The 26,094-nt window shown below is 52.1% G+C and overlaps 1 protein-coding gene across 8 annotated transcripts in view; it reads right to left on the bottom strand.

Annotated features, from left to right (window-relative positions):
- Window positions 1-26,094, bottom strand: part of Tmem94 (transmembrane protein 94) — a 41,065-nt gene that overhangs the window by 7,823 nt on the left and 7,148 nt on the right. The window contains exons 2-15 of one of the 8 annotated variants that reach the window (XM_042702558.1): window positions 20,098-20,231; window positions 8,934-9,053; window positions 8,504-8,631; window positions 7,516-7,652; window positions 5,727-5,929; window positions 5,255-5,406; window positions 4,838-4,940; window positions 4,550-4,636; window positions 3,972-4,088; window positions 3,597-3,653; window positions 3,081-3,185; window positions 2,802-2,966; window positions 2,357-2,566; window positions 1,072-1,390 (exon numbers count right to left, since the gene is read on the bottom strand). In XM_042702558.1, coding sequence (XP_042558492.1) covers window positions 1,072-1,390; window positions 2,357-2,566; window positions 2,802-2,966; window positions 3,081-3,185; window positions 3,597-3,653; window positions 3,972-4,088; window positions 4,550-4,636; window positions 4,838-4,940; window positions 5,255-5,406; window positions 5,727-5,929; window positions 7,516-7,652; window positions 8,504-8,631; window positions 8,934-9,053; window positions 20,098-20,121 — 1,927 coding nt within the window. In that variant the 5' untranslated portion in view covers window positions 20,122-20,231. Of the gene's footprint in view, window positions 1-1,071; window positions 1,391-2,356; window positions 2,567-2,801; window positions 2,967-3,080; window positions 3,186-3,596; window positions 3,654-3,971; window positions 4,089-4,549; window positions 4,637-4,837; window positions 4,941-5,254; window positions 5,407-5,726; window positions 5,930-7,515; window positions 7,653-8,442; window positions 8,632-8,933; window positions 9,054-15,626; window positions 15,718-20,097; window positions 20,232-26,094 lie in introns of those variants that run through there. The other 7 variants (XM_042702554.1, XM_042702559.1, XM_042702560.1 and 4 more) reach the window with 7 other exon arrangements.

Raw genomic sequence — 26,094 nt, 5'->3', positions numbered from 1 at the left:
CCTGAGACTCAGGGTTTGTGGGGAGATGCAAGGCTATAACCTCCCACCACCTAACTCCCGCCACAGACAGAATCTAGTCAGCCTAGCCAGCTCGTTCTGCTTTCCTATCCCAACCATCAGTTAGTTGTCTTCTCAGATTGGGAAGCCAGCCCACAGACCAAAGTGTCGGTTAAAGGGGACAGTCAGAAGCTAAGGATGACGCCAGGTACCAGTGGCTCACGCCTATAATGCTAGCTACTCAGAAAGCTGAAGATCTGAGGATCACAGTTCAAAGCCAACCAGGACAAAAAAAGTTGGTAAGACATCTATCTCCAATTAACCAGCAAAAAGTCAGAAGTGGAAGTGTGGCTCAAGTGGTAGAGTGCTAGCCCTGAGCAAAAAAGCTCAGGGACAACACCAGGCCCTGAGTTCAAACTCCAGTACCAGCACAAAAAGAAGGAAGAGGAAGAGAAAGGGAAGAAGGAAGAAGGAAAAAGGAAGAAGGAAGGAGGAAGAGGAGGAGGAGGAAGCCGGGCGCCGTGGTTCACGCCTGTAATCCTAGCTACTTTGGAGGCTGAGATCTGAGGATTGCAGTTCAAAGCAAGCCTGGGCAGGGAGAGTCCATGAGACTCTTATCTCCAATGAACCACCAGAAAACTGGAAGTGGCACTATAGCTCAAGTGGTAGAGTGCTTGCCTTGAGCTGAAGAGCTGAGGGCCAGTGCTCAGGCTCACAATTCAAGCACCATGACTGCCAAGAAGGGAGGAGGAAGGGGGGGAGGGAAGGAGGAGGAGGAGGAAGAGGAGGAGGAGGAGGAAGAGGGGGGAAAGGGAGGAGGAGGAGGAAGGGGAGGAGGAGGAAGAGGAGGAGGAGGAAGAGGGGGGAAGGGAGGAGGAGGAGGAGGAGGAGGAGGAGGAGGAGGAGGAGGAGGAGGGGGATGAGCAGCAGCAGCAGCAGCTGCTAAGAGTATCCAATGTTTCTGATGGAATATCATGTCGGGGCTGGGTCTGTTAGGAGGCAGGGCTGGCCTGTTCTGGAAACCCAGCAGCCACCCATGGCAGTCCCACCCCACTGCCACCTCTGTAGCCATACCAATGAGTCGGGCCAGCTCACAGAGGCCCCAGGGCACATGCACCGGCAGCACAGCGCTGTGGCTTTCCTGCAGGGCGATGTTGCACAGGTGGTCGGAGAAGCGGCATAGGCGCTCCGTGACGCTGGCATTACACAGGTTGAGCAGCACGTTGAGGCCCAGCGGCTTGAGGGAGGTGAGGTGTAGCTGCCAGTTGGAGTCATCGAACTGGATGCAGGAGGGGTTCTGCTGGTCCTGGGACAGGCTCAGCATCTCCAAGTGGTAGTCACACACGAAGTCCTCGGCTTCATAGGGCTCCCCACCCTCCATCCCAGGCTGGACCTGGGGAAAAGTGGGGGAAGAGGTGGGGGCAGGCCCTGGCTTCCCAAGCAAAGCCTGCAGGAAGACGCAAGTCCGGGGAGAGGGCTGGTATGCATGCTCGGTCCTGTCCTCCAGTCTGTCTCAAGAGGCAGTACTGGTAGGACTTAGGCAGCCAATAAGGAAGAAACAACAGGGGTCTTTTTCAGCCAGGGTGTGCTTCAAAGGTTCTAAGGAGGCCAGTGACCTTAGGTGAGAATTAAAGAGAGCTCAGATTATGTTGTACAAGAGGCTCAGAAGCTGGGCAGGGTGCCTCACGCCTGTAATCCTAGCTACTCAGGAGGCTGAGCTCTGATGATCATGGTTTGAAGCCAACCAGGCAGACACATCTGAGAAAGTTATCTGCAGTTAACCAGCAAAACACTGAAAGTACAAAGCTGGGCATCAGTAGCCCATGCTTATAGTCCTAGCTACTCAGAAGGCTGAGATCTGAGGGTAGCAGTTTGAAGCCAAGCCTGAGCAGAAAAGTCCATGAGACTCTTATCTCCAATTAATCACCAAAAAAGCTACCAGTGGCACTGTGGTTCAAGTGGTAGAGTGCTGTCTTGAGCAAAAGGAGCTTAGAGAAAGCACCCAGCCCTGAGTTCAAGCCCCAGGACCAGTGCACCACCACCCCCCACCAAAAAAAGAGAGGTGTGGCCCAAGCGGTAGAATGCTAGCTTTGAGCAAAAAAAACCAAGGGACAAGACCCAGGCCCTGAGTTGAAGAGCCAGTACTGGCACAAAATCAAACAAACAGAGAGAAGAGACTGAGGCCCAGCCTCAGGAAGTCATCTTGCTGGCCAGGACTGAGGGGAGGGCGGGGGTAAGGGGGGAGGGAGTTGAACACAACTTCTGCACTTTCAGACCCTGCTGGTCCAAGCCAAGCTACACCCCTTGGCAGAAGTGGCTGCCGGGCCTGTGCTGGGTGAAGTGGCTTCCCTCCTCTCACCTTGCTGGGCTCTTCCTCGCCGCCCTCTGTGTCCCTGCTGAAGCTCACGTTGGAGCCGGACAGGTATCTACTGCGGCTGCGCACTTTGTGGGGATGGTAGGTCTCGGCAGGCTTGGGGCCGTCACCAGGCCAGCCACTGTGCTCCTGCTCGTTGGAAAGGTGCAGGGTATTGCTCAGGGAGCCAGAAAGGAGGGCATCTTGTTCATGGGGCTGAGGAAAACAGGAGCACGAGCCTAGGACCAGGGTACCGTGGCATCCACAGACCAGCGAGGTACGTCAGTGCCCAGCCCCTCCCAGCCTGGTCCTGAGGCTCCACCTTAACTACTCAGAAGCAGCCACCAAAGGTGCCCACACCCCCTTCTCCCTCCTGAGCTCTACCCTCCCAGGGTAGGCTCCAAAGGCTACTCAAGTCTGGCCCAGATGGGCCCCCAGGAGCTGGCCGTACCTCCTCCTCTACCTCAGGATGGCAGAAGGAGCGGGTGGACAGGTCATCTGTGAGGTCCTCGTGGCTGCTGTGCGGGGGCTCCACCTTCCCGCTGAAGAACAGCACAGTCTCTGGGCTGGGATTTGGCCATGACAGGATCCCCTGTTTGTCTACACAGCATAGAACCTGCAGGGAGAGAGGCCGGGATTGGAAGATGGCTTGGCTTTGGCCCAACAGCCCAGTGGACAGTCCAGACCCCACCAAGACAGGCCATGCTACCCTCCATGCAAGGCCCCTCACCGTGACAGAGCCCAAGCTGTGCAGCAGGCTGGCACTGTGGCTCAGCGTTGGAGAGGTCCCCTGGATCACCCTCAGGAAGTGGCCCCAAATGCAGCACAGCATTTCCTGGCAAGAGAGAGAAAATCTGCTTTCTCAGCCTCATATCCTTGGGGAGCGCCTCTAGGGTCAATAGTGGAGAAAGTTCAGGAGGGTGAGGTTCTGGGATAATGTCTCATGTTGGTATGTTAGGGAATCAGGTCTGGATAATCCCTGAGAAGGAGGGGAGGTGGGGGTTAACAAGGGAAAAAGCTTCCAGAGCCCAGCTGAAGGCTCAAGGCTGTAAACCAAATCTCAGGGTTCCGAGAAGGGGCCTGAAGGTGCAGGGTTTTTGACTGCAGGTGGCTGGGGCTCACACGGGAGGCTGAGATCTGAAGATTGCTATTCAAAGCCGGCCTAAAGTAGAGCTGTGGCTCAAGTGCTAGAGTGCTAGCCTTGAGCACAAAAGCCCAGGAACAGCAGTGGGGCCCGTCCGCGTACCTGAGAGGAGACAGCTTCTGTGTAACTGCTCAGAGTGTCCTCCGAGAACTTAGCCAGCTGCACAGAGGGGGAAACAAGCCTTGTTCACACAGACCTCCATGATGCCAGAGGGGCCTGCACCTGCGAGGCTCCAACCCCTTTGGTAAAGAGGACCTGGCAATCCTGACTCCCCACTGGTGGAGAGCCAGAAGAGATCTCTCTCTCCCACGCCCAGGCGGAAACAGGAGGCTGCTCTCTAATGCAAGGGCCTGAGTCCCCAGAGAGCTGCCCAGGGCCTCCGACAGGCTAAAAGCCCAACATGGGGTTGGCCTTGTGCCCCAATCCTCTGGCACAGCCCAGGCCTTCTTTTTGTACTATTCCCCCAGAACAACCTACCAGGGAGCTGGGTGAGGCCTTGCTCATCTGGGCCAGGACACGGGCTTCTCCACAGGCGGTTGCCAGCACCCAGAGGACTGGAAAGAGCAGGGGGAGGATGGGCAGCATGCCATTCACCTGGAAAGGAGAGGACCTCACTGCAGGCTCCCAAGGAGTTCTTGGCCTAGAGGCTGCCACATGGCCGTCCCAAGGAGGCAGGAAGGGAAGGAGAGGAAGGAGGCATTCTTAAACTAAAGCCTAAGGATACTGTGGGTGCAGAGAAAGAAGACAACCAGGGCCATATAGGATACAGAAGCACAAGAGAGAAGAAAGAAGCCTGGAGCTGGTGGCTCAAGCCTATAATCCTAGCTACTCAGGAGACTGAGATCTGAAGATTGCAGTTCAAAGCCAACCCAGTCTGGAAAGTCCATGAGAATTATCTCCTATAAACTACTCAGAAAAGGCTGGAAGTGGTGCTGTGGCTCCAGGGGCAGAGTATTAGCCTTGAGGACAAAAAAGCTCAGGGGCAAAGCCCAGGCCGAGAGCTCAAACCCAAGGATCAGGATTTAAAAAAAGGGGAGGGGGGGTGGCATTCTTGCCTGGAGCTGGAGGAGGGTGTACTGCCAGGAAGTGACCCCAGGAGCACTGAATACGAAGCGCAGGGCGTTGGTGATGAGAAAGCCAGCCTGTGGAAACAGGAAGGGCACAGCCTTAAGACCCTCCCCTAGTGAGGGACCAGATTCCAGGCGGCCTTCCTTTTCCACTCACACCTCAGGCTCCCTCTGGGCCCCTTTACCTGTACTCACATATTCACCTGGACCCAGCCCCATGGCCGCCCGCCTCCCCCATCTGGCCCTCCCCCTGCCTTGTAGACCCGCCTCACACACCAGGACCACTGGCACAGCATAGTGCAGCATCACCGACTGAACTGTGAACCTCTCGTTGTCCAGAGCAGTGACCGGGCGGGACAGGGCCATGTCCAGGCACCATCTATGGAAAGAGGCAATGCTTAGGCCCTGAGGGGCAAGAAGCCAGAAACCCGCACCTGGAAAAAGATTCTGCGCCCCTCAGCCAGACAAGGCTTCACTGAACACGATCAAGGCCTGCGGTTCCCTAAGTGATGCCCTGGGAGCGGAGCTCCACCCACCTCCAGAGCTGACCCTCAAAGTGCAGTCTAAGGATGCCAAGGGAGGAGCTGAGGGTGGCGCCTGCCCTCTGGAGGGCCTGTGGTGGACAAAGCTTTGTCCTTGTCACAAGATGCTCTGGGGGAAAAGATACAGGGCAGGAGGGGAGTGGCACCCCACCTGACGTTGTCAATCACAGGGGTCTCCAGGACACGGAAAAGTCGGTGCTGCTGGGGGTTCTGTGGCCCTTTCTTCACTTCCCCCCGGGGCGAGGGCGGTGGAGAGAAAGGGGGGAACAGATCTCCCGGCTCCAGGACAATGTGCTCGTCATCCTGCGGGCAGTGAGGGGGAAAGGGCTCTGTCACAGGCCGCTCTTCCTGGACAATGCCGGCTAAGTGGAATGGCCCTCAGGGTCAGTAACTAGCCCCTAGCAAAGAGCCTGTCCGGGTGGGACTTGTGGAATTTGGGACCCTCCTTGAAGAACGAGAAGAAACAGCACAGGAGGAAGAAGAGGTTCCACCTTTTTCCTGAGAACCCAGGAGCCCTTGCAAAGCCTACGAGCTAGCCAGGAAGTTTCAGGACAGCCCCCCACAACCCCAGGTACCAATGGCTGTCCCAGTAGTTCCCAGGGAGGAAAGCAGCCTCTAGCTACCTTGATTCCCCTTAGAGAGGCAAAGGACTCCTGGCCGGGCCTCAGGGCTATGATGTCTCCTTCTACCAACAGGCTGACAGGCAGGTTGACCAGATGACCATCTCTGTAGGCCCAGTGCAGAGACCAGGAGGGTGCAAAGGGCATGTGGAGGTCAGGATACAAGGCATTTGGCCACTTGATTTCCTTGCCATCCCTGAGGGCATCTGATGAGAACAGAAAGAAACCACCCTTCTCATGCAGGCCAGGCCGCACCCCCCCAGCCCCCACCTGCTCTTTGCTCCTTCTCAGGCCTACACAGCCCACTCCGTGCATGCAAATGCTTTCCCTGCGTTAATGCTTTCCCGATGAAGCCTTCCTCAGCAGTTCCAGCTGGGAGGTTCCACCAGGTGAACACATGGTTACTGTGGGAGCTTGGGAGAGGGGGTGAACCTAGCAGCTGGGGTGATGAGAGGTGGTTTCCACAGAAAGAGAACATTTGGGATGGGTCAGGAAGAAGGAGTAAGATTTGGTTAGCTGGTGATGAAAAGGGAGAAGCTGGGGTTGGAGGCAAGGCTCAGTTGGTGGAGCGCTAATCAATGAGTGGAAGCATCAGGTATCGAGTTTGAGTCCCAGGAAGGGGGTGGGGGGGAAGCTAGCTAAGCAGAGAAGAGCAGGACAGAGGCCCAGCAGGATATCTCACAGGGGGCGAGGCAGGATGGATGAAGGGTTATAACAGGATGATGAACAGTAACAGAAGAAACTGGACCAAAAGGCCAGAGCCTGTAGCAGGGGCTTTGGGAAGCCACATGGGACATCTGGGATGGCTTAGAAAACGAAGAAGGACCCCACTGATGGCTGCTAAGCAAGAGACTAAGCTCCTGGGAATCATGGCCCAGCTTTCTTAGTCATCTTGGACTCCCAGTGTCTGGCACATAACTGCAATTACCATTTCGGAATGAATAAATTCTCACTTCATATTTAATTTTGCCCTGCCCAGTATGATCAGAGAAAAGGTCACTGGGAGCAGGTGGTGGTGCTTCTCCAACACCCACTGCCATGTTCCTCTGGAAAGTAGGAACCACGATCTCTACAAAGAGCCCAACAAACCCTCAACCAATGGCCAGAGCTTCTTAAACACTGTCTTGACTGAAGGAGGTGAGCAATGCCCCTTTCCTTTAGGAAACGGCCATCTTGGGCTTCCTGTCCTCAACCTGGATTCCCATGGGTATCTCCTATCCCCCATCCCCAGCCCAGTACCATCAGACAAAGGCACGCTTGGGAGAAAATGTCTCCACCGTCCTCCTACCAAGAGACAGTGTCTCTTTGTTGGACAACAGTAGCAAGCCCACAGTGCCACCATCAGCTTCCTGCCTGCTCAGGCCACTGCCTGGGACCCACAGCCAATCTGGAAGTACTCACTACCCTGCTCAAGAGTGACAGGGGCAACTTCCATCCCTCTGCATGATGATGTTGTCTCCCTGGGATGCCCTTAGGGCTCCTCTTACACATCCTAGGGTGTCTTTCCCATCAAGCAGCCTGACTCTTTTTTTTTTTTTTTTTTTTGTCGGTCAGGGGGCTTGAACTCTGGGCCTGGGTGCTGTCCCTCAGCTCTTCAGCTCAAGGCGAGCGCTCTACCACTTGAGCTACAGCGCCACTTCCGGTTTTCTGGTGGTTTATTGGAGATAGAAGTCCGAAGGTCTCTCCTGCCCGGGCTGGCTTTGAACGGAGATCCTCAGATCTCAGCCTTCTGAGTAGCTAGGATTATAGGCGTGAGCCACCAGCGCCGGTGCAGCCTGACTCTTGACCTCACCTTGGATTTGGTCAATGATCCCCTGAAGCCTGCGCTCCACCTCCTGGCGCTTCAGCCGATCTTGCCGTCCAATGAGGATGAGGTTCAGAAGCAGCAACAGGAACAATGCGGAAGCATTCACCAGTTCCACCCCGTGGCTGGTATCAGAGGACACAGAGAATATGATGCATTTCCAAGGAGCAAACCCTTGTCCCCCCAGCTAGGCCCCAGAACCCAAAATGCCACCCTCTTCCACAGGTCCTATTTAGTTATTTATTTTTGTCAGTCTTGGAGCTTGAACTCTGGGCCTGGGCACAGTCTCTGAGCTCTTCATCTCAAGGCAAGTGCTCTAGCACATGAGCCACAGCACCTCTTCCGGTTTTCTGGTGGTTAATTGGAGATAAGAGTCTCATGGACTTTCATGCCCAGTCTGGCTTTGAACCACAATCTTCAGGTCTCAGCCTCCGGAGTAGCTAGGATTACGGGTGTGAGCCACCGGCGCCCGGCTGGTCCATTTTATTTATTTTTAATGCAAGTATTGGGGCTTGAACTGAGGGCCTGCTGCTATCCCTTAGTTTTTCTGCTCAAAGCTGATGCTCTACCACTAAAGCCACAGGTCCACTTTTGGCCTTTTGCTGGTTAATTGGAGATAAGAGTCGCATGAACCTTCTTGCCCAAGCTGGCTTGAACTGCAATCCTCAGATCTCAGCCCCCTGAGAAGCTAGGATTACAGGTGTGTACCCCTGGTGCCTGGCTTTACTGGTCCTTAAAAGGATGATCTCATTTGCTTCCTGATTCCAGGGAACCCTTATCCCTTGTCAAGGGACAAGAAGAACATTCTTACACAGGAGCCTATTGAAGGGGCAGCTCTGGGAGTGCAGGCCTCAGAGCCTGGGGGCATCTTAGTGGGAAGAGTGGGCGGTTACAGCAGCTGTGGAGCCTGTTTACCTGCCTGCTGGCATCTTAGAGGGAAGAGTGGGGCCTTGTAGTAGCTGTGGAGCCTGTTTACCTGCCCGCTGGCTGGCCTCCCCAACAGCCCAGCAGCAGCAGCACGGCCAGCAGCATGAGCAGGGCCCCCGGCCAGTGGAAACACGAACAACGGTTACGGAGGTGCAGGAAGCTGCTTCTCCACGCCTCCTAGGGAGTGAAGTATGGGAGTGAGCGCCTGGCCAACCCCACTACAGTCCTGTGCCTCCCAACCCCATGGCCACCTTGGTCCAATGCCTTTGAACTCAGGTGGGGTCGAGCCTGTTGGAGGCTGGACTACTCCAGCGGGTAGGGGTCCGGGCATCACTCTGGACCTTAACTTGTGATCTGCATTGCAAGCTTGATTAAGTCTTCCTGCCCGGGGGGGACAGCGCACACCGGGCTCTGGGGAGTGGCCTCCCACACTTCTCTCCCATCCCACTCAGACTCAAGCCTCCCTGAAGAAGTCTCACCTTCCACGTAAGGAGTTTCTTCTGCTCTTTGAGGTGTCCCTCCAACACAGCCTCCAGCTGTTCCTTCAGGACACTGAGTGCCTTCCGGGTGGACAGGCCCAGGGCCAAGGGGGGCTCGCCCTGCAGGAGCCAGAGGTGCTCAGTGTCTCCCCTGTCCCCAGCTCTCCATTCCAGGCTCCACCTATCCCCTCTTATTCCCTAGGGGTCCTTCCTTTTCCACCTGACTCTGCCTCCCTTTCCCTATCAACTCGTGCCCCTCAGGGCCTAACCATGGAAAAATCACTTTCAATTTGAACACAATTTTTTATTTTTTGGGGGGGCAGTCCTGGGGCTTGAACTTAGGGCCTGGGCACTGTCCCTGAGCTTTTTGCTCAAGGCTAGCACTCTACCACTTGAGTCACAGTGCCGCTTCCAGACTTTTTTGTATGTGTGGTACTGAGGCATCGAACCCAGGGCTTCATGAATGCTAGGCAAGCACTTCACCACTAAGCCACATTCCCAGCCCCTGAAGACAATTTTTTAAATGTTTAAGGGCATAGTGCTTTATTCTTGAAAGACAAATTGAAAAAAAAAAACAAAACTAGCCAGGCACCAGTGGCTCATGCCTGTAATCCTAGCTACTCAGGAGGCTGAGAGCTGAAGATCACAGTCTGAAGGCAACTCAGGCAGACAAATCCATGAGACTCTTATCTCCAATTAATCACCAAAAATCCAAAAGTAGAGCTGTGGCTCAAGGGGTAGAGTGACAGCCTTGAGTAAAAAAGCTCAGGGACAACACAAAGGCCTTGAATTCAAACCCTAACATTGACATGAAGCATAAACAAGTGAACCAAACCAAGACCTAAAAATGACTTTCTCCACTCAGTGTTTTCTTTCTTTTCTTTTCTTTTTTTTTTTTTTTTTTTGCCAGTCCTGTGACTTGAACTCAGGGCCTGGGCATGTCCCTGAGTTTCTTTTGCTCAAGGCTAGCATTCTACCACTTGAGCCACAGCACCACTTCTGGCTTGTTCTGTGTATGTGGTACTGAGGAATGGAACCCAGGGCTTCATGCAGGCTAGGCAAGCACTCTACCACTAAGCCACATTCCCAACTCCCCTTCAGCATTTTCTAATGCATGACTATCAACCCACAACTATGGGTGGTCCTCCTGTCCCATTTAGCCTGTTCCCACTGCCACTCCTAGTTTACTTCAAGGGTACAGGCCTCCAGGTTTCACAGTCTAGAATTTTTTTTTTGCACCAGTACAGGTATCAGTCTCTTGAGTAACTAGAATTACAGGTAGGAGCCACCAGCACCAAACCAGACTTTTTTTTTTTTATGGTGAAGTAGAAATAACCTAGAGATGTATTTCATTATGCCTTGGAAAGATATATAAAAAAAAAAAAGTGCCAGCTTCCAGTACCACCATCTTGACAGACTCTTTTTTTTTTGTTGCTGTTGGTCGTGGGCCTGGTCGCTGTCCCTCAGCTCTTCAGCTCAAGCAGAGCACTCTACCACTGAGCCACCTTCCCAGCCCCTTTACTCTTATAACCACAAAATATTAGGCAGGATATAACTCAGAAAAGAAAAAAAGGCAGCTGTTCCCAAGAAAAGACAGCACTACAACTTGGCCATACTCCTTGGTCACAGTGGCTGGCCAGAATCCGGAGTAGACAGAGATGGCCCCAGATCCCATGGGGACCAGACATATTATCTTGATGGACCTCATAGCCAGTCCACTTCTGGCTGAGACCTGAGCATTCTGGTTTTTCCCCCTTCTTGGACTCAGGCTTTCTTCACCCTCTGTTAGCACAACAGCCCATCCAGAGGCAGCTTGCCAACTGTTGTACGTTTCCAGGGCAACCTGAGCCACAGTTCTGGATTCACTCACCACTCGTATGCTTACAATTCAGAATCTACATTTCATCTCCAGTCTGACCTCTGCCCCTAATATAAACCCATCTATTCACCTGCCGCACAGCTGTTTCACAGGGATGGAAGTCTGGATGTCCCAAATCCTGAATTCCCCATGGGCCTCACTGCCAATCACTTCTCTTCCCACATTGCCTCTGCATGTTCCCAGACTCTGGCCTTCCATGCCTCTTCCTGTCCCCAATCTACCTTCTCCAGATCTGTGTAATGCTCGAGGCAGGATAAGCACACCTCCTCAGCGGACCCCTTAACCTTGGAAATCACTCTAGATACCCTGCCTGTTAGAAAAGACCCTGCTCTTCTGGCTCACAAGCAGATTCCTCTCTTTATGCACTTCCTGGGCAAGGATACACTCACCACCCCAGACAACTCTTCTTCAAGACAGCTCCAACATCACCTCCTCTGAGCTATTTTCCCCAAACCCAAGGCTGCTCTGCAGAAGGACATTTGTGTTCGTTCTGATGGCACAGAGGCGACCTCGTTCTTGGCCTATTCTTATGGAGTCCTGATTCTCCATTTACATGGCTGGCTCTCCCAGTAGACTGCATATTCCTAGAAAACATATACAGACTTCTTCTACCTCTATGGAACCACTAAAGACAGTGCCTGGCATGCACACAAGCTCGGGGAATAACTGTTGAATGAATGAGTAAATGAAGTAGATTTACTAGTCCTACTGACGCTACAGACTGCAACTGTCAACCCAAAAGATCTGCAGTAGGAACACTTGGAGCTAACACGCATGTCCAGGCCCCCTCCTGGATGTACCCAGTGGAAATTAGGGGGAAGGGGGGAATGAAGCCGATGTCAGGATCAGTCTGATGCATAGATTCCCTGTCTGTGCAGCGCTAAGGGAAAGAAAGGATAGCCTCAATACTGTAAGGCACCAAGGCTATTGACAGAAGACTACAGGCCAGAGACTGTGGGCTACACTACCCTGGCTTCCTGGCCTCCCTGCCCACTGCCTCTACTCTGACAACCCCAGGACTCCCTCCCCAGGGGCCTGAGCTGGCTTCATCTGCTGCAGCTTTCCCTCCCTGCCTGGCTTCATAGGGGCCTCTCCCAATCTGTGAGAACTTGGCCTTGGCCCCAGTAGGGTTCATGCCTTCACCACTCTAAGAGGCAGCTAGGCCTAAGGGACAAGATTCGAGAGCCACACACCTGGCATTATGGGATGCACCTAAGTGGAACCACCAGTGTCACCTACCACCACGTGCTTTAGCTTCCAGAGTGGGCTCAGCTCCAAGATTTCCAGAGCTCCCTCACCTAAATTTTACCTAACCCCATTCTCCACAGCAGCTTTGGATGGGCAGATAAGAGCTGTTTTTTCCCAGAGGCAATAAACTGGTTATTTCTGCTCAGGAAGAAATGACCTCTGGATGGGAGCCCAATGTCTAGCCTGGGTAAATACTATCTTCCCAGACACCAGTAGGATCATGGGATTCCCGGAGGTCAGGGATCAAGATAAATGAATGACAAGGGAGGCTAGGGTCTGTCCCTTAGTCTCCTAGAGTTCCTGACCATGAAGGAAATTGCTCCTCAGGGAGACTGTAAGTGGGGAAGACAAGTGGGAAAAGGAGCCTCTAGGCTTTCTGGGATCTACGGAGCTAGGCCACACCAGTGATACCTGTTCCCGCCCCCAAAGGAAGAGGGCCTGGGCCCTGGGTGAGAAGCCAAACCTCTAGCACCTTCCTTCACGCTGCCCCTTCTCCTCTTGGGCTCAGCCTTCTAGGCTTCCTCTCTTCAGCAGGATTCAAGAGATCTGGGATAGAAACAATGGACTAGCCAAGGGCAGGAAGAATGATTAATCACAAAACACACCAGCAGCAGGAAGGGCTGGCTGGCAGAGGTGAAGGTTGTACCTGAGATAGAGATTGGGAGGGAGAAAGGAAGGAAGGGCTAGGCAAATAACAGATCACCACTGGGTCATCTAGAAAACCACGTGGCCTGGAGCATGGATAGTATGCCCAAGAAGGAAAAGTTCCCAGGAGGCAGAAAAAAGCTGTGAGGGTTCAGTCAAAGCCAGGAATATGACCCTCCTCTAGCTAGTCATCAACCTTCCTGACTCTCCCGAGTCATACAGTGACATCTTTGTGTGTGTCAGTTGTGAGGCAGGGACTTGAACTCAGGGGCTGGGTGCTGTCCCTGAGTTTCTTCTTTTTTTTTTTTTGCCAGTCATGGTGCCTGAACTCTGGGCCTGGGCACTGTCCCTCAGCTCTTCAGCTCAAGGCTAGTGCTCTACCACTTGAGCCACAGCACCACTCCCAGCTTTTTCTGCTTATGTGGTGCTGAGGAATCGAACCCAGGGTCTCATGCATGCAAGGCAAGCACTCTACCATTCAGCCACCTTCCCAGCCCCTGTCTCTGAGCTTCTTTCGCTCAAGGCTAGTGCTCTACCACTTGGAGCCACAGCACCACTTCTGGTTTTCTGGTGGTTAATTGGAGATAAGAGTCTCACAGACTTTCCTGCCCGGGCTGGCTTTGAATCAAGATCTATAAATCTCAGCCTCCTGAGTAGCTAGGATTACAGGTATGAACCAGCAACACTTAATTTACAGTGGAGATCTTGACTTTGGCTGCCCCCTTCCAGGAAACCCTATGTCTAGGACCCTCTTGCCTGCCAAGCTACTCCCTCTCCACCAGCTCCAGGTACTCTGTTCCTCTCCAGGTGGAGGGGGCATGGGCCAGAGGGTAGTAGATGTACCAGGACAGGACACCTGCAGAGCCGTCTGCCTCTGTCTGCCCCACATGGCGTGTCTGGCCAGGGGCACCAACTCCAGACAGGGGATTAAAGACAGCACAGAGGAGGCAAAATAAGCCATTCTGTAATTGCATGCTGCCGAAGGAAGTACCTGCCCACACAGACGGGTCCTGTGGTGAGGACTGGGTCTTCTGGGCCAGCCTGCTTGCCATAAGGTTTCAACCAAGTGGCTCCAACTGCCAGGCTTGGTCAGTTCACCTGCTGTGGCAGGATGGCCTAAGTCTGCTTTCCCTCGTTGTGCCTCAGTTTGCCAATCTGACCAAAGAGGCAGAACTAAGGAGCTCAGTGGGGGGACTAAGAGAGATTCCAGGCAAGCTAGCTGGAAGCAGGCACTGACAGCCCTTCTCGGCAGGGAGCTAAGCACAGTGCCCATCTCTGGGCATCCATGGAACCTGAACTGAGCTCCTATTCTCTGAGAAATAAATAAGAACTTAAGTTAATACCATGTGAAGTTTGCTTTTCTTGCCTACTGAGGCCAAGAATGATGAGAGAGAGAAAAACAAAAATCTGAACCAGGCGCTGGTGGCTCACACCTGTAATCCTAGCTACTCAGGATCTGGATCACAGTTCAAAGCCACCCCAGGTAGGAAAGTCTATGAGACTCTTATCTCCAATGAACTACCAGAAAACTGGAAGTGGGGTGGTGGCTCACATGGTAGAATGCTAACCTTGATATGAATAGCTCAGGGACAGTGCCCAGGCCCAGAGTTCAAGACCCACAATTGACAAAAAACAAAAAAAATCTGATGTGGCCTTATGTGCTCAAAGGTAGCAAAAGACTCCCCCTGCTTCCCCAATGGAATGAGGGCTCCACCCAGGAGCCGGGAGAGGAGGAGGCTGGAGCGTCTCACAGAACCAGTCCCATCCCAAGCCACTACCTGAAGCAAGACTGAGAACTGCCAGAGGTGGGAAGGAAGTCCTTTTTCTCTCTGTTTTGTCACTTCAGGGGGTGCTGGCAGGACACAGGGATTTGGAGGGACAACATGCGGGTAAATATACCGTGTGTGACAAACTCCAACCACAGAAATCGCCCACTGAGCAGGACCCACTGTCAAGATGTCAAGCTGAGAGCTAACATACCTGAGCTCCCTGCCACCCACCTTGGCCAAGTTTCTGGGGTGTCACAGAGCCAGAAACCCTCAGCCCCTGGCCCAAGGCCTTGCAGAACTCCTCTGAGGTTCTCTGAGCCATATTGACTGTTTTTCTTCCTATTCTACCTATTTCAAGAGCAAAAGAATTGAGGCTCCTAGGCTCAGGTAGGTTTTTAATTTAGACTCTGACCCATTTCAAGCAGAACCAATTTGTGATTGGTTGCGGCCCCCTCCTCTAGATTCCTCCATCATGGCCTTCTTAGTCAGTGCAGGCAGAAGGAGAGGGACTCAAAGCTCAGCTCGGTACAATTCTCAAGTCATCAAAGCTGAGATTCAGCCACTCTCGTGTTTCTGAGTTTGACACAGCGGGACTTGTCTGCAGCCGGAGAAATCAAAGGCAGAGCAGAGCCACATCCTCTTCTTCCTCCTCCTTCCAGGTTTACACTGACCTCAGCCCTTTCTCACCTCTCTTCTTCCCCAGTTCCTCCAGCCACCAAGACCTAGGAGGAAAGCATGCCAGCCCCAGAGCTCCTGCTGTTACCATGTGGATCTGTGAAATCCAAGGTCCCTTCTCTGGCTCTAAAAAGGGATGGCATTCAGGCCTTAAGCTTCTGTCACCTGTACATAGAGCCCTGGGACCTAGTACCCCTTGGGAGAATGTCCCTCTGGAAGGCTTCAGCTCCAGGCCTCCTATGGTTGGAATGAGGCAGCTTGCTAACAGTTCCAAAATACTGCTGACTTTCTGATTCAGTCTCAATTTCCTTTCAAAGTGCTGGATCCCCACACTCATTCTAGTCTGCCTTCCAGCCTGCATCATCTTTAGAACTCCTTTGGCAAGCACTAACCCACCTCCCCCGAAACACCCTCACTAAGCAGGAAGGAGACATCATTCAAAGAGCCACGGAAGCCTTGGAAGGCTGGAATACTCACTGTGCTGGGTTTGCCCTGCTGGGGCATCCATAGTTCTGCCTGCTTGAAGAGCATGGGGCAGAGCCCGAGGGACCAGCAGTCAGCTACAGCAACTTCCAACACAGCCCTCGAAGAGAGAAGGAGGGGCAAAGCAGGAAGCCAGCAGAGTGGGTGAGGGAGGGCAAGAAGAGCGTGAGAGAAGAGGGGAGCAGGCTGGAGCGTGTGTGAGTGTGTGCGTGTGTGTGTGTGTGTGTGTGTGTGTGTGAGCAATGAGCCCAATGCTGTAGAGAACCAGGCACAGCCGAGCAGACCTTCAATCTGCTGATTAATTCAGCCTATTTCCAGTCACGCTGCAGATTCAAGGAGGGAGGAGGAGGTGGCAGCAGGCTGCAACAGCAGCCCTGGAGGGAGGGAGGGACGGAGGGACGGAGGGAGGGAGGGAGGGAGGGAGGGAGGGAGGGAGGGAGGGAGAGAGAGATGGAAGAAGGAAGGGAGGGGGGAAAAAAAGAAAGCATTGAGGAGAAAATTTGTCTGATGCTCTGTCAGATGCCCAGAAGCTTGGCCCCTCTCTAGAGAAGGTCACTGCAGGGTGTACAGAGGATATGCAGAGTATGGACAGATGGACAGAAGAACAGACAGACAGGAGGAGTAGCTGCCAAGAACCTGGGTCTATGAGAGCTATTGCTGGTATACAGAAGGACTTAGGGACACATATACAGGCTCTCTTCCTAGACTACCTGTCCACTAGCTCCAGGTCACCAGATGAGGCTGGAAATCCCACCTTGGGTATACCCATCACCCCTAAAACTCCCCAGTCACTCAGAGCATGGCGGGGCACGGGGAGGGCGAAAGGAAGCGGTGCCTTATTAATAGCAGTACATCCTGTGTGGAGGGGAAGAAGGCTGGCCATTGGGAAGGTTCCAGCAGGAACTTCCAGGAGGGAAGAGCAAAGGGCCAGGAAGCTCGTGGAAGGAAGAACCCAGCAGAGAGCAGAAAGCAGAGCCAGCTGGAAGGAGGAAGCCAGCACCCTCCCCCCAGGTGGCAGGGACACCCCACCAGCAGCTAAGCCATGAGGGGAAGAACTCATTGTACACATACCCACCCAATGGCTGCTGGGATCAGGGGCTGCCTGGGTACATCCAGGCTGTTTCTCCCAGGCAGAAAGAGGCCAGTTCCCTGGGGCATCAAGCAAGGCCTGGTGGATTGGGGGTGGGAGGTTCCAAAAGCATGGCTGTCAGCCCCCCATCGGACTCTCAGAACAAGCCCTCTGGATGAAGGAGGGACTGAGGCACCGCAGGGGGGGTGGGACATTTCTCTGCACATGCCAGGCTGTCCTTAGGATGGGGTTGCTCCACCCCAGGGAGTCCAGACAGCCTACCAGGTCCCCCAGTGGAGGGCAGGCTGGAGGCTGAGTGCATGCCTCCAGGGCCCTCTGTCTCCTAGACGACACCATCATGAGCTGCAGGGAGGGGAAGAGCAAACCCCACAAGCACAAGCCAGGCGTTCCCCTCCCCCAGCGCGCTTGTGGAGCTCCCTGTGGAGCCCCTTGCCAAATACAGAGCTGAATGGGGACAGAGAGGAGGGGCTGGGCAGTCCAGAGGTTAAGGACAGGAAGTCTCTCTGGGAAACAGGAAAGGGAGGTGGACAGGGTCAGCTTCCACACAGGTCACTGGGAAACTGTCAGTTGTCGCTAAAGAGAAAGATGCCAGTTTGCCAGTCCCCTACCCATAGAGGAACCACAGGTCAGCTGGTACTCTGAGGCAGGTCCTAAGGAGGACAGCATGGAGGAGGAATGGGCATCAGGACAGTCCTCTCCCCCCTCTGCCCTCCTCCCATCACCCACTTCAGGAAAGTGGAGCCCTGCACCTCAGAAGTAGAGCCTGGGCTGTCACTGCTGTGGATGGGGCTTCAAGACAGGCTCAGAACTGGCAGGTCTAAAAGAGGAGGAGGAGGGGTGCCAAAAGTCATCCAGTAACAACCAAACCAATGCTGGCTAAGCCTGGGACCCAAAGGCCATCAGATCACCAACTGCTACTGCACCAGCTCAATCACACTTTTTTTTTTTTTTGGTTGGTCCTGGGGTTTGAACTCTGGGCCTGGGCACTGTCCCTGAGCCACAGCGCCACTTCCAGTTTTCTAGTGGTTTGTTGAAGGTAAGAGTCTGATGTTCTTGCCCAGGCTGGCTTTGAACCACGATCCTCAGATCTCAGCCTCCTCAGTAGCTAGGATTACAGGCATGAGCCACTGCGCCTAGCTCCAATTCCACTTTTCTAAGATACTTTCTTCTGTTTTTTTTTTTTCTTTTTGTGCAGGTACTAGGGCTTGAACTCAGAGCCTGAGCACTGTCTCTTAGCTTTTTCTGCTCAAAGGAAGCACTCTACCACCTGAGCCACAGCTCCATTTCCAGCTCATTGGTGTTTAATCAGATAAGTGTCTCACAGACTTTCCTGCTCCAGCTGGCTTTGAACTGTGATCCTCAGATCTCAGCTGCCTGAGTAGCTACAATGACAGGCGTGAGCCACCAGTACCTGGCTCTAAGATACTTTCTCAGTGTCCTGGTCACAGGCTCACCTTTAGAGACCCACTGTGCAACTGGAAAGTCCTTGTTGAGGTAGAAACCCCATGAAGTCCTGTTACTGAATTGTTGGTGGTGTTGATCCTCACCTACTGTCCTCTCTACCAGCCAGAGGCCACCTCCTCAGCACCCAGCACGCTGCCAACCCAAAGTCACTACTCCGTAAGTATGTCTGCTACTGATGCTGCTGAGGCTTTCTAGTTCAGGACGCTTCTATCCAGAAAGAAAAAGAGAACAGGGAAGTCCTCCAGCAAAAAATGGCCCTGACAGCTACCCAGCAGTGGCTCTCAAGCATAACGCCAGCCCCTCCCACCACAGAAGCTGGTTTCCCTAATACACTAGGCCCTGGTGTTCCAGCAACAGGCTGGAACCAGAGGACAATACTGCTCTCTGTTGGGGGAGGCACTCAAGTAGGCCACTGCATTACACAGATCAGAGCCTCTGAGGTGCCTCCCTGGGATTGAATAGGACTTAACATCTGTGGACAGCACCCTGACATCCAGACCAGGAAAGAGGCAAATGTTGCCACCATCACCCCTCTGTCATTGGTCATGGGGCTTGACCTCTGGGCTTGAGTGCTGTCCCTGGGCTCTTCAGCTCAAGGCTAGTGCCTATCACTTTGAGCCATAGCACCACTTCCGGTTTTCCAGGCTGGCTTACTCAGCCTCCAGAGTAGCTAGGATTACAGGCCTGAGCCACCGGCACCAGGCTTGCTTTCTCTTACTATCAGTCACTACTAGGGTAAGCTCCTGCAGAACAGCCAGAAATGGCTGTGAAAGGAAGCGTGAACAGACCTGCTGTGAGTTCAAGTCAGCCGGCCTCTACCAGAAGCACAGGAAGTAGATCCATCCCTCCCTCTCCAGATTTCCCTGAGCTCTGTTTGGCAAGATCATTGAGCAGAGGTTCAAGTCAACAGATATTACAAAGCCTTTGCTACATGCCAGACTCAGCCCTGGCAGCTCACATACTGAAACAGACAATACATAGCACTTCAACAGAGTATGGCCAGCATGATGGTGAGGCCACCATGAATCTCACAGCAGGGACCTCTGAAGGGGAAAGAGGACTTAGCTGCAGAAGATCATGCTTAAATTAGGCAGTGCAGATAAGGATTTGGTTGGGATTTGCCTCAATATGGTATGTATGCCCCAAGTCTCAACTGTTCAGAAATCACTAGAGGGAAAGTCAAGGTAGGGAGTGACACTGGGCTGATGGGTGGAAGCAGTGTGGAATGGAGGCTTCGTTCACACTGCAGGTTTTAATGGGGTGTGTGAAGCCCCCTGACCCGTTGGGGGAAGGCCGGTGTGCAGGAACCAAGGTCTATAAGGAGGGTGTGCAGCAGCAAGGAGGATACACTAGGATTCCTCGGGGACCGTATTTGGATGGGCGAGGAATATTGACAAATCGGCCTCCCTTCAAAGGCAGTGTACCTGGAGGCGGGGCCAATCACCAACAGCCTGGGCCACCTGGCTGTTCACCCCAGATGGTTAAGCAGCTGTGTGTGGCGTCTGAGGGGAAGGTGCTCCCTAACCACAGACAGGGGTTCCTCACAATCCTCAGCTCAGGCCAGGCAGGTTGGGGCACAGCCCTAGCAAAGAGCAAACAAACTAAATTATACAGCCCTGGGCAAGAAGAGCAAGACTGGCCTGGGACCAACCCGAATTTAAAAAAAAAACAAACAACAAAAAACCACCTGCCATTGTGCAGTTGTGTTAACTCATCTGCCCTGTACCCCACATCCTTCTCAGCCAAGCAGTGCTATTCTCTTAGAAGGGATCGGGGTCACAGTTCCCAAATTCAGAACCACACTTTCTCTCTCCCTTTCCATACATAGCCCCAGATGACAAGGGGGAAGAAGGGGTTGTACAGAGACAACATTCTACAAGACAAGCCATATGACAAGAGAGCAGGGCCCACCAGATGCTTCTCCTTCAGGTCCATGGGGCCAAGGTACTGCAGGCATGCCCAGATGAATGCAGTCACCCCCAGAAGGAAGGGCACTCGCCAACATGAACAAACTGCAGTGAATGAGTCTACCTCAGTCTCAGCATCTGGGGGGAAAAAAGAAGAGGGAAGAAATCACGTAAGTCAGGCTATGGGACTGGGGAACTATTGTGTAATAGACAGTCTTCTCTAAGCCATAGGGTGGGATCGGGTAGAGAACTGGTTCCATGAGCCATCAGCACCCCTGGCCTGTCCTCAGCAGCACTTCCCCAAGCAGGCAGCTTCCTACAAGGCCACTCCAGGAGGACAGGAGGGAGAGGTCTCCACAGGAAACCGGAGGAGCGAGTGTTCTCTTTCAATCTTTTTCAGTGGCACACTGTGTTCAGCTCCATGTGTACTCTGTTAATCACTGACTTCCAGCACACAGGAAAAGCCTTGGTTTATCAGCATTTTTTTTTAATTGAAGGTTAAATATCAGCACCAGTAGCTAAGGCCTGGAATCCTAGCTACTCAGGAAGCTTCAGATCCAAGGATCATGATTCAAAGCCAGCCAAGGGCAGGAAAGTCCATGAGACTCTTATCTCCAGTTAGTCACCAAAAAGCCAGAAGTGGAGCTGTGGCTAAAATGGTAGAGCCCTAGTCTTGAATAAAAAAGCTCCAGGACATCATCCAGGTGCTAAGTTCGAGCCTCAATAGTGGCACAGAAATATAAATACTAGGGTTAAGTCAAACACTGGTAGCTCATGCCTGTGATCTTAGCTACTTAGGAGGCTGAGATCTGAAGATTGCAGTTTGAATCCAATCTAGGCAAAGAAGTCTATGAGACTCTTATCTCTAATTAACTATCAAAAAAAAAAAAAAAAAAAGCCGGCACCAGTGGCTCACGCCTGTAATCAGGAGGCTGAGAGACGAGAATCCCAGTTCAAAGCCAGCCCAGGCAGGAAAGTCCGTGAAACTCTTATCTCCAATTAACCACTAGAAAACCAGAAGCGGCACTGTGGCTCAAAGTGGTAGAGTGCTTAGCCATGAGCAGAAAAGCACACAGACAACACCCAGGCCCTGAGTTCATCACCACCACCAACAACAAAAGGGTTGGGGAAATGGCTTAATGGTAGTGCTTGCCTAGCATGAATGAAGCCCTGGGTTTGATTCCTCAATACTACATATACAGAGAAAGCAACAAGTGGCACTATGGCTCAAGTGGTAGAGTGCAGTGCTAGCCTTGAGCAAAAGAAACTCAAGAACAGTGCCCAGAACCAGAGTTCAAGCCCCAGGACTGGCAAAAAAAAAAAAAAAAAAAAAAAAAAAAACCTCAGGGACAGCACCCAGGTCCTGAGTTGAAGCCCCAACACCAATTAAAAAAAAAAAAAAAATTAGGGGGCTGGGAAGGTGGCTCAGTGGTAGAGCGCTTGCCTTGCATGCCTGAGGCCCTGGATTCGATTCCTCAGCACCACATAAGAAAAAAGAAAAAAGCCAGAAGTGGCGCTGTGGCTCAAGTGGTAGAGCGCTAGCCTTGAGCTGAAGAGCTGAGAGACAGGGCCCAGGCCCAGAGTTCAGGCCCCACAACCGGATCCCCCCCAAAAAAAAAAATTAGGGTTAAAGTTAGCAATAAGGTCACCTAGACCCTAATTACAACAATCAGGGAACAGCAAGTGAGCAGGAGAGAGGATAGGATGGAAGCGAGGTATCATAAGCTCACGGTGCTGTGACATCAATAACCCTGTATTCCTACATGCTGGGAGATGTGTGCCATGCTCACCCACACACACATGCCCATGGCCACTAAGCCTCTCATGCAGAGGACAGCAGGGCTCAACAGGCCCCTGGGCAGAGGTCTGCAAGGAAGAGCAGGCCAATCTGACAATCAGTCTGATCAAGGTCAGCCAATTATCCAGAAAACAAAGATTAGCCCAGAGGCTGGAGTACAGATTAGTGGTAGAGCACCTGGCTTTGTACACGTGAGGCATGCCACCTGCCTCCATCTTCCCCCACACAAGTCTGGACCCTCACCCTTCTAGCCAGCACAGCTTTCATGGTCTCAGATCGGGGCATGGGAGGGTAAAGAATGACACTGAGTCATTCTGGTCTGGTGCCAGGTGACTTCTCTTTGTGAAAAGCATTAACCTGCTGACGAGGGCAGTTCTTTCTAGGACTATAGAAAGCCTCGTTAGGAAGAGCCCATCAGAAACCCAGGAGAACTGACCCATAAAAGGGCTGTTGAGAAACACTAAGAGAAGCTGTGTCCAGAGGCCAGCCAGGGGGCTCAGGTCTGCAGTCACCAACATCGTTCCAAAATCTCCCCACCCAGCTCCTCCAAGCAAGCACAGCGCTGATGTCATTGGCCAGCGGCACTGCCAAGTCTCTCCCTACTACCGCCTGTCAGCCAGGACCTCCGAAGCTGAGCCAGCCTCACAGGTCAGAGACAGACAGTGACGCTGAACATGACCTTGCAGAGCTTTGACATTCAGTCTTTGGCAGCCAACTGAAATGGGATCCTAAGAGGCCAAGTTCCTCTTCCCCAAGGCCTCTCTCCGAATCTGGCTGTTTACAGCTATGGCTGAGGTCCCCATGACACCCCTTCCCAGCAGGGGCTAGCGGAGGTGTTGCACAGGGCAAGACCCCAGGTGTCCCAGGGGGATTGTGCCTGTTACACTTTATCCACCAACGCAAGAGTGAAATAACTCTACGGCCAGCTAGAACCACAACAGTGCAGGGGGCAGCCAGGAACATGACATTTTTTTTTCTAAGAGTCTCTGTTTTCCCATCGTCCCACACATGGGATTCTGGGAGAGAGCTGTTCTGAAAGGTCTGACCTGAAATCGGGAGCAGAATCCTTAAAGGGCCAGTTCTGCCCATGGTCCCCTGTGAGAAACGCACAGGCTTCAAAGCCAAATATCCCTGGCTTCCGGGGCTGGGAAGGTGGCTCAGTGGTAGAGTGCTTGCCTTGAATGCCTGAGGCCCTGGGTTCGATTCCTCAGCACCACATAAGCAAAAAGAAAAAAGCCGGAAGTGGCGCTGTGGCTCAAGTGGTAGAGTGCTGGCCTTGAGCTGAAGAGCTGAGGGACAGTGCCCAGGCCCAGAGTTCAGGCCCCATGACCGGACCCAAAAACAAAAAAAGAAAAAAAAAAAAAAAAAAATATCCCTGGCTTCCAATCCTGGCTTCAACATGTATCAAACACCAAATGATCTTGGCAAATGATATGTCCCTTTGAGCCTCTACATCCTTACTCTTAGAAAGGAAATTACACTACCTGAATTCACAGAGGCGCTGTAAGAATTATGTAAAAGGCACCAAAGAAGAAAGAAAGGTCATCAGCTCTGTTTGATGTAAGCAGAAATCTTGAGTAAGGCTAGAGCTAAGAGATGCCAGACCACATGGGGCAGCAATCAGGGCCAACATGGAGGCCTGAAGGCCAGACCAAAAAAGGTTTTCGCAGGGGAGGGGAAACTTTTTGCTGCCAAGGGCCATTTGGATATTTATAACATCATTATAGGTCACAGAAAATTATCGATACATGCAGACAGGCCACGGGCAGCTCCTGTTCATTCCACCACGTACATACATACCACATAATTTCCCAGGCTTTATATGGCCACATATAAAAGGAATCACTAAAGGTTTCGGAGGAGGTCCTAGTATTTTAGGAGGGTAGAAAATAGATTTGAGGGAGAAGGGAAAGAAATGTCAGGCAGAAGAGTAAGAAGAAAATCACCATAGCCTCCTTTGCCATGGAAAATAGGAAAGGTAGATGCTCAGACCTAAGGTCAAAAGAGCCAGGTGCCAGTGGCTCAAGCCCATAATCCTAACAACTCAGGAGGCTGAGATCTGAGGATCACGGTTCAAAGCCAGCCTGGTCAGGAAAGTCTGTGAGACTCTGATCTCCAATTAAATACCAAAACGCTGGAACTGAGCTATATAGCTCAAGTATAGCTGGAGCTATACTCAAGTAGAGTGCTAGCCTTGAGCATATGTGCACACATGTGCATGCGCATGAATACATGTATACACACACACACACACATACACACACACACATACACACACAGAGTCAAATAGGGCCTCCAGGCTCCAGCTGAGGGGGACAAGGGGTTGGCTGTCTTTTTAACCCTTTCTAACAGTCTGCATTAACTAGGCTTGCATTCAGCCTTGTCCCACAGCAAAACACATTTAGTGGATCCATATTCAGTTGAGTAGCTATGCCTCAAAGGGAACTAATAATAATCAATGCTAAGCTAGAGGGAGATTTTTAATAGAAAGCCACGGGATTCTTTCCTGGATGGCATTCTAGTCAATATTTTTATCAATGACATGGGTGAGGAAACAGATGGTATGCTAATCAAATTCTTGGGTAGCAGAAACCTGGAAAGATCAAAGTCACAATCCAAGGAAATCTCCACAGGACAATATGAGGAGCCCACTCCAATAGACCCAATTTAACTAAGAAAAGTATTAAGCCCTAAGACCAAGCAGCTTAAAACATCAATGGCCCAGTTTCAATATGGGAGCAGAACCACTCAAAGTTCATGAACATGTAGGCTGCATTAACAAAGGTGCCTTTTCCCAGCAAGAGGGAGTTACATCTCTGCCAGGCACCAGTCACGGGGCTTGAACTCAGGGTCTGAGCACTGTCCCTGAGCTCTTTTGCTCAAGACTAGCACTCTACTACTTTAAATCCTAGCTTCACTTCTGGTTTTTGAGTGGTTAATTGGAGATGAGAGTCTCATGGGGACTCTTCTGCTCAGGCTGGCTTCAAACTTCAATCCTAAGATCTCAACCACTTGAGTAGATAGGACAACAGGTGTGAACCACCTGGAAGATTCCTTTTGCTATGAGTAGACTTGAATGTCTTTTTTCTGAGTGTGTGCTAGTCCTAGAGCTTGAACTCAGAGCCTGGGCACTGTCTCTGAGCTTTCTTGTTCAAGGATAGCACTCTACCACTTTGAGCCACAGCTCCACTTTCAGCTTTTTTGGTGGTTAATTGGGGATAAGAGTCTCATGAAGTTTCCTGCCTGGGCTGGCTTTGAACCAGGATCCTCAGATCTCAGACTCCTGAATAGCTAGGATTACAGTCATGACCACTGGTACCCAGCTGTACCTTTGATTCTTTTTTTTTTGTCCTGGGGCTTGAACTCTGGACCTGGGCGCTGTCCCTCAGCTCTTCAGCTCAAGGCTAGCGCTCTACCACTTGATCCACAGTCCTGGTTTTTTCTGCTTATGTGGTACTGAGGAATCGACCCTAGGGCCTCATGCATGTAAGGCAAGCGCTCTACCACTGAGCCACTTTCCTAGCCCTGTACTTTGATTTTTGCCCTTTGCTTTTCTTTTTCTTTTTTTTTTTTTTTTTTGGGTCCGGTCGTGGGGCCTGAACTCTGGGCCTGGGCGCTGTCCCTCAGCTCTTCAGCTCAAGGCTAGCGCTCTACCACTTGAGCCACAGCACCACTTCCGACTTTTTACTTTTTGCTTATGTGGTGCTGAGGAATCGAACCCAAGGCCTCTGGCATGCAAGGCAAGCACTCTACCACTGAGCCACCTTCCCAGCCCCCTGCCCTTTGCTTTTCTAACCATATGAATGTATCGAATATATCTTTTAAAAAATCAGCAATCTCACTCTTTCTCTCTCCCTCTCCCTCTCTCTGTATATGTCTATAATGGTGTTATTCATTCACAATAGCTGAAAAGTAGAAGAATCCCAGATAGCCACTTACTGATAAATAACAGTATATTCCTACAATGTAATACAATTTTGTCTTAAAAAAGAAGAACATAGCTGGGCATTGGTGGCTCACACCTATAATCCTAGCCACTCAGGAGGCTGAGCTATGAGGATGGCAGTATAAAGCTAGCCCAGGCAGGAAAGTCCCTGAGACTCTTTTTTTTTTTTGGGGGGGGGGGGGTCCGGTCATGGGGCCTGAACTCTGGGCCTTGGCGCTGTCCCTCAGCTCAAGGCTAGCGCTCTACCACTTAAGCCA

This window comes from Dipodomys spectabilis, unplaced genomic scaffold (genome assembly GCF_019054845.1).
Source record: "Dipodomys spectabilis isolate Male_0828 unplaced genomic scaffold, ASM1905484v1 ptg000329l, whole genome shotgun sequence".
NCBI classification, from domain to species: Eukaryota; Metazoa; Chordata; class Mammalia; order Rodentia; family Heteromyidae; genus Dipodomys; species Dipodomys spectabilis.
This window is presented reverse-complemented; position numbering and strand designations above follow the sequence as displayed.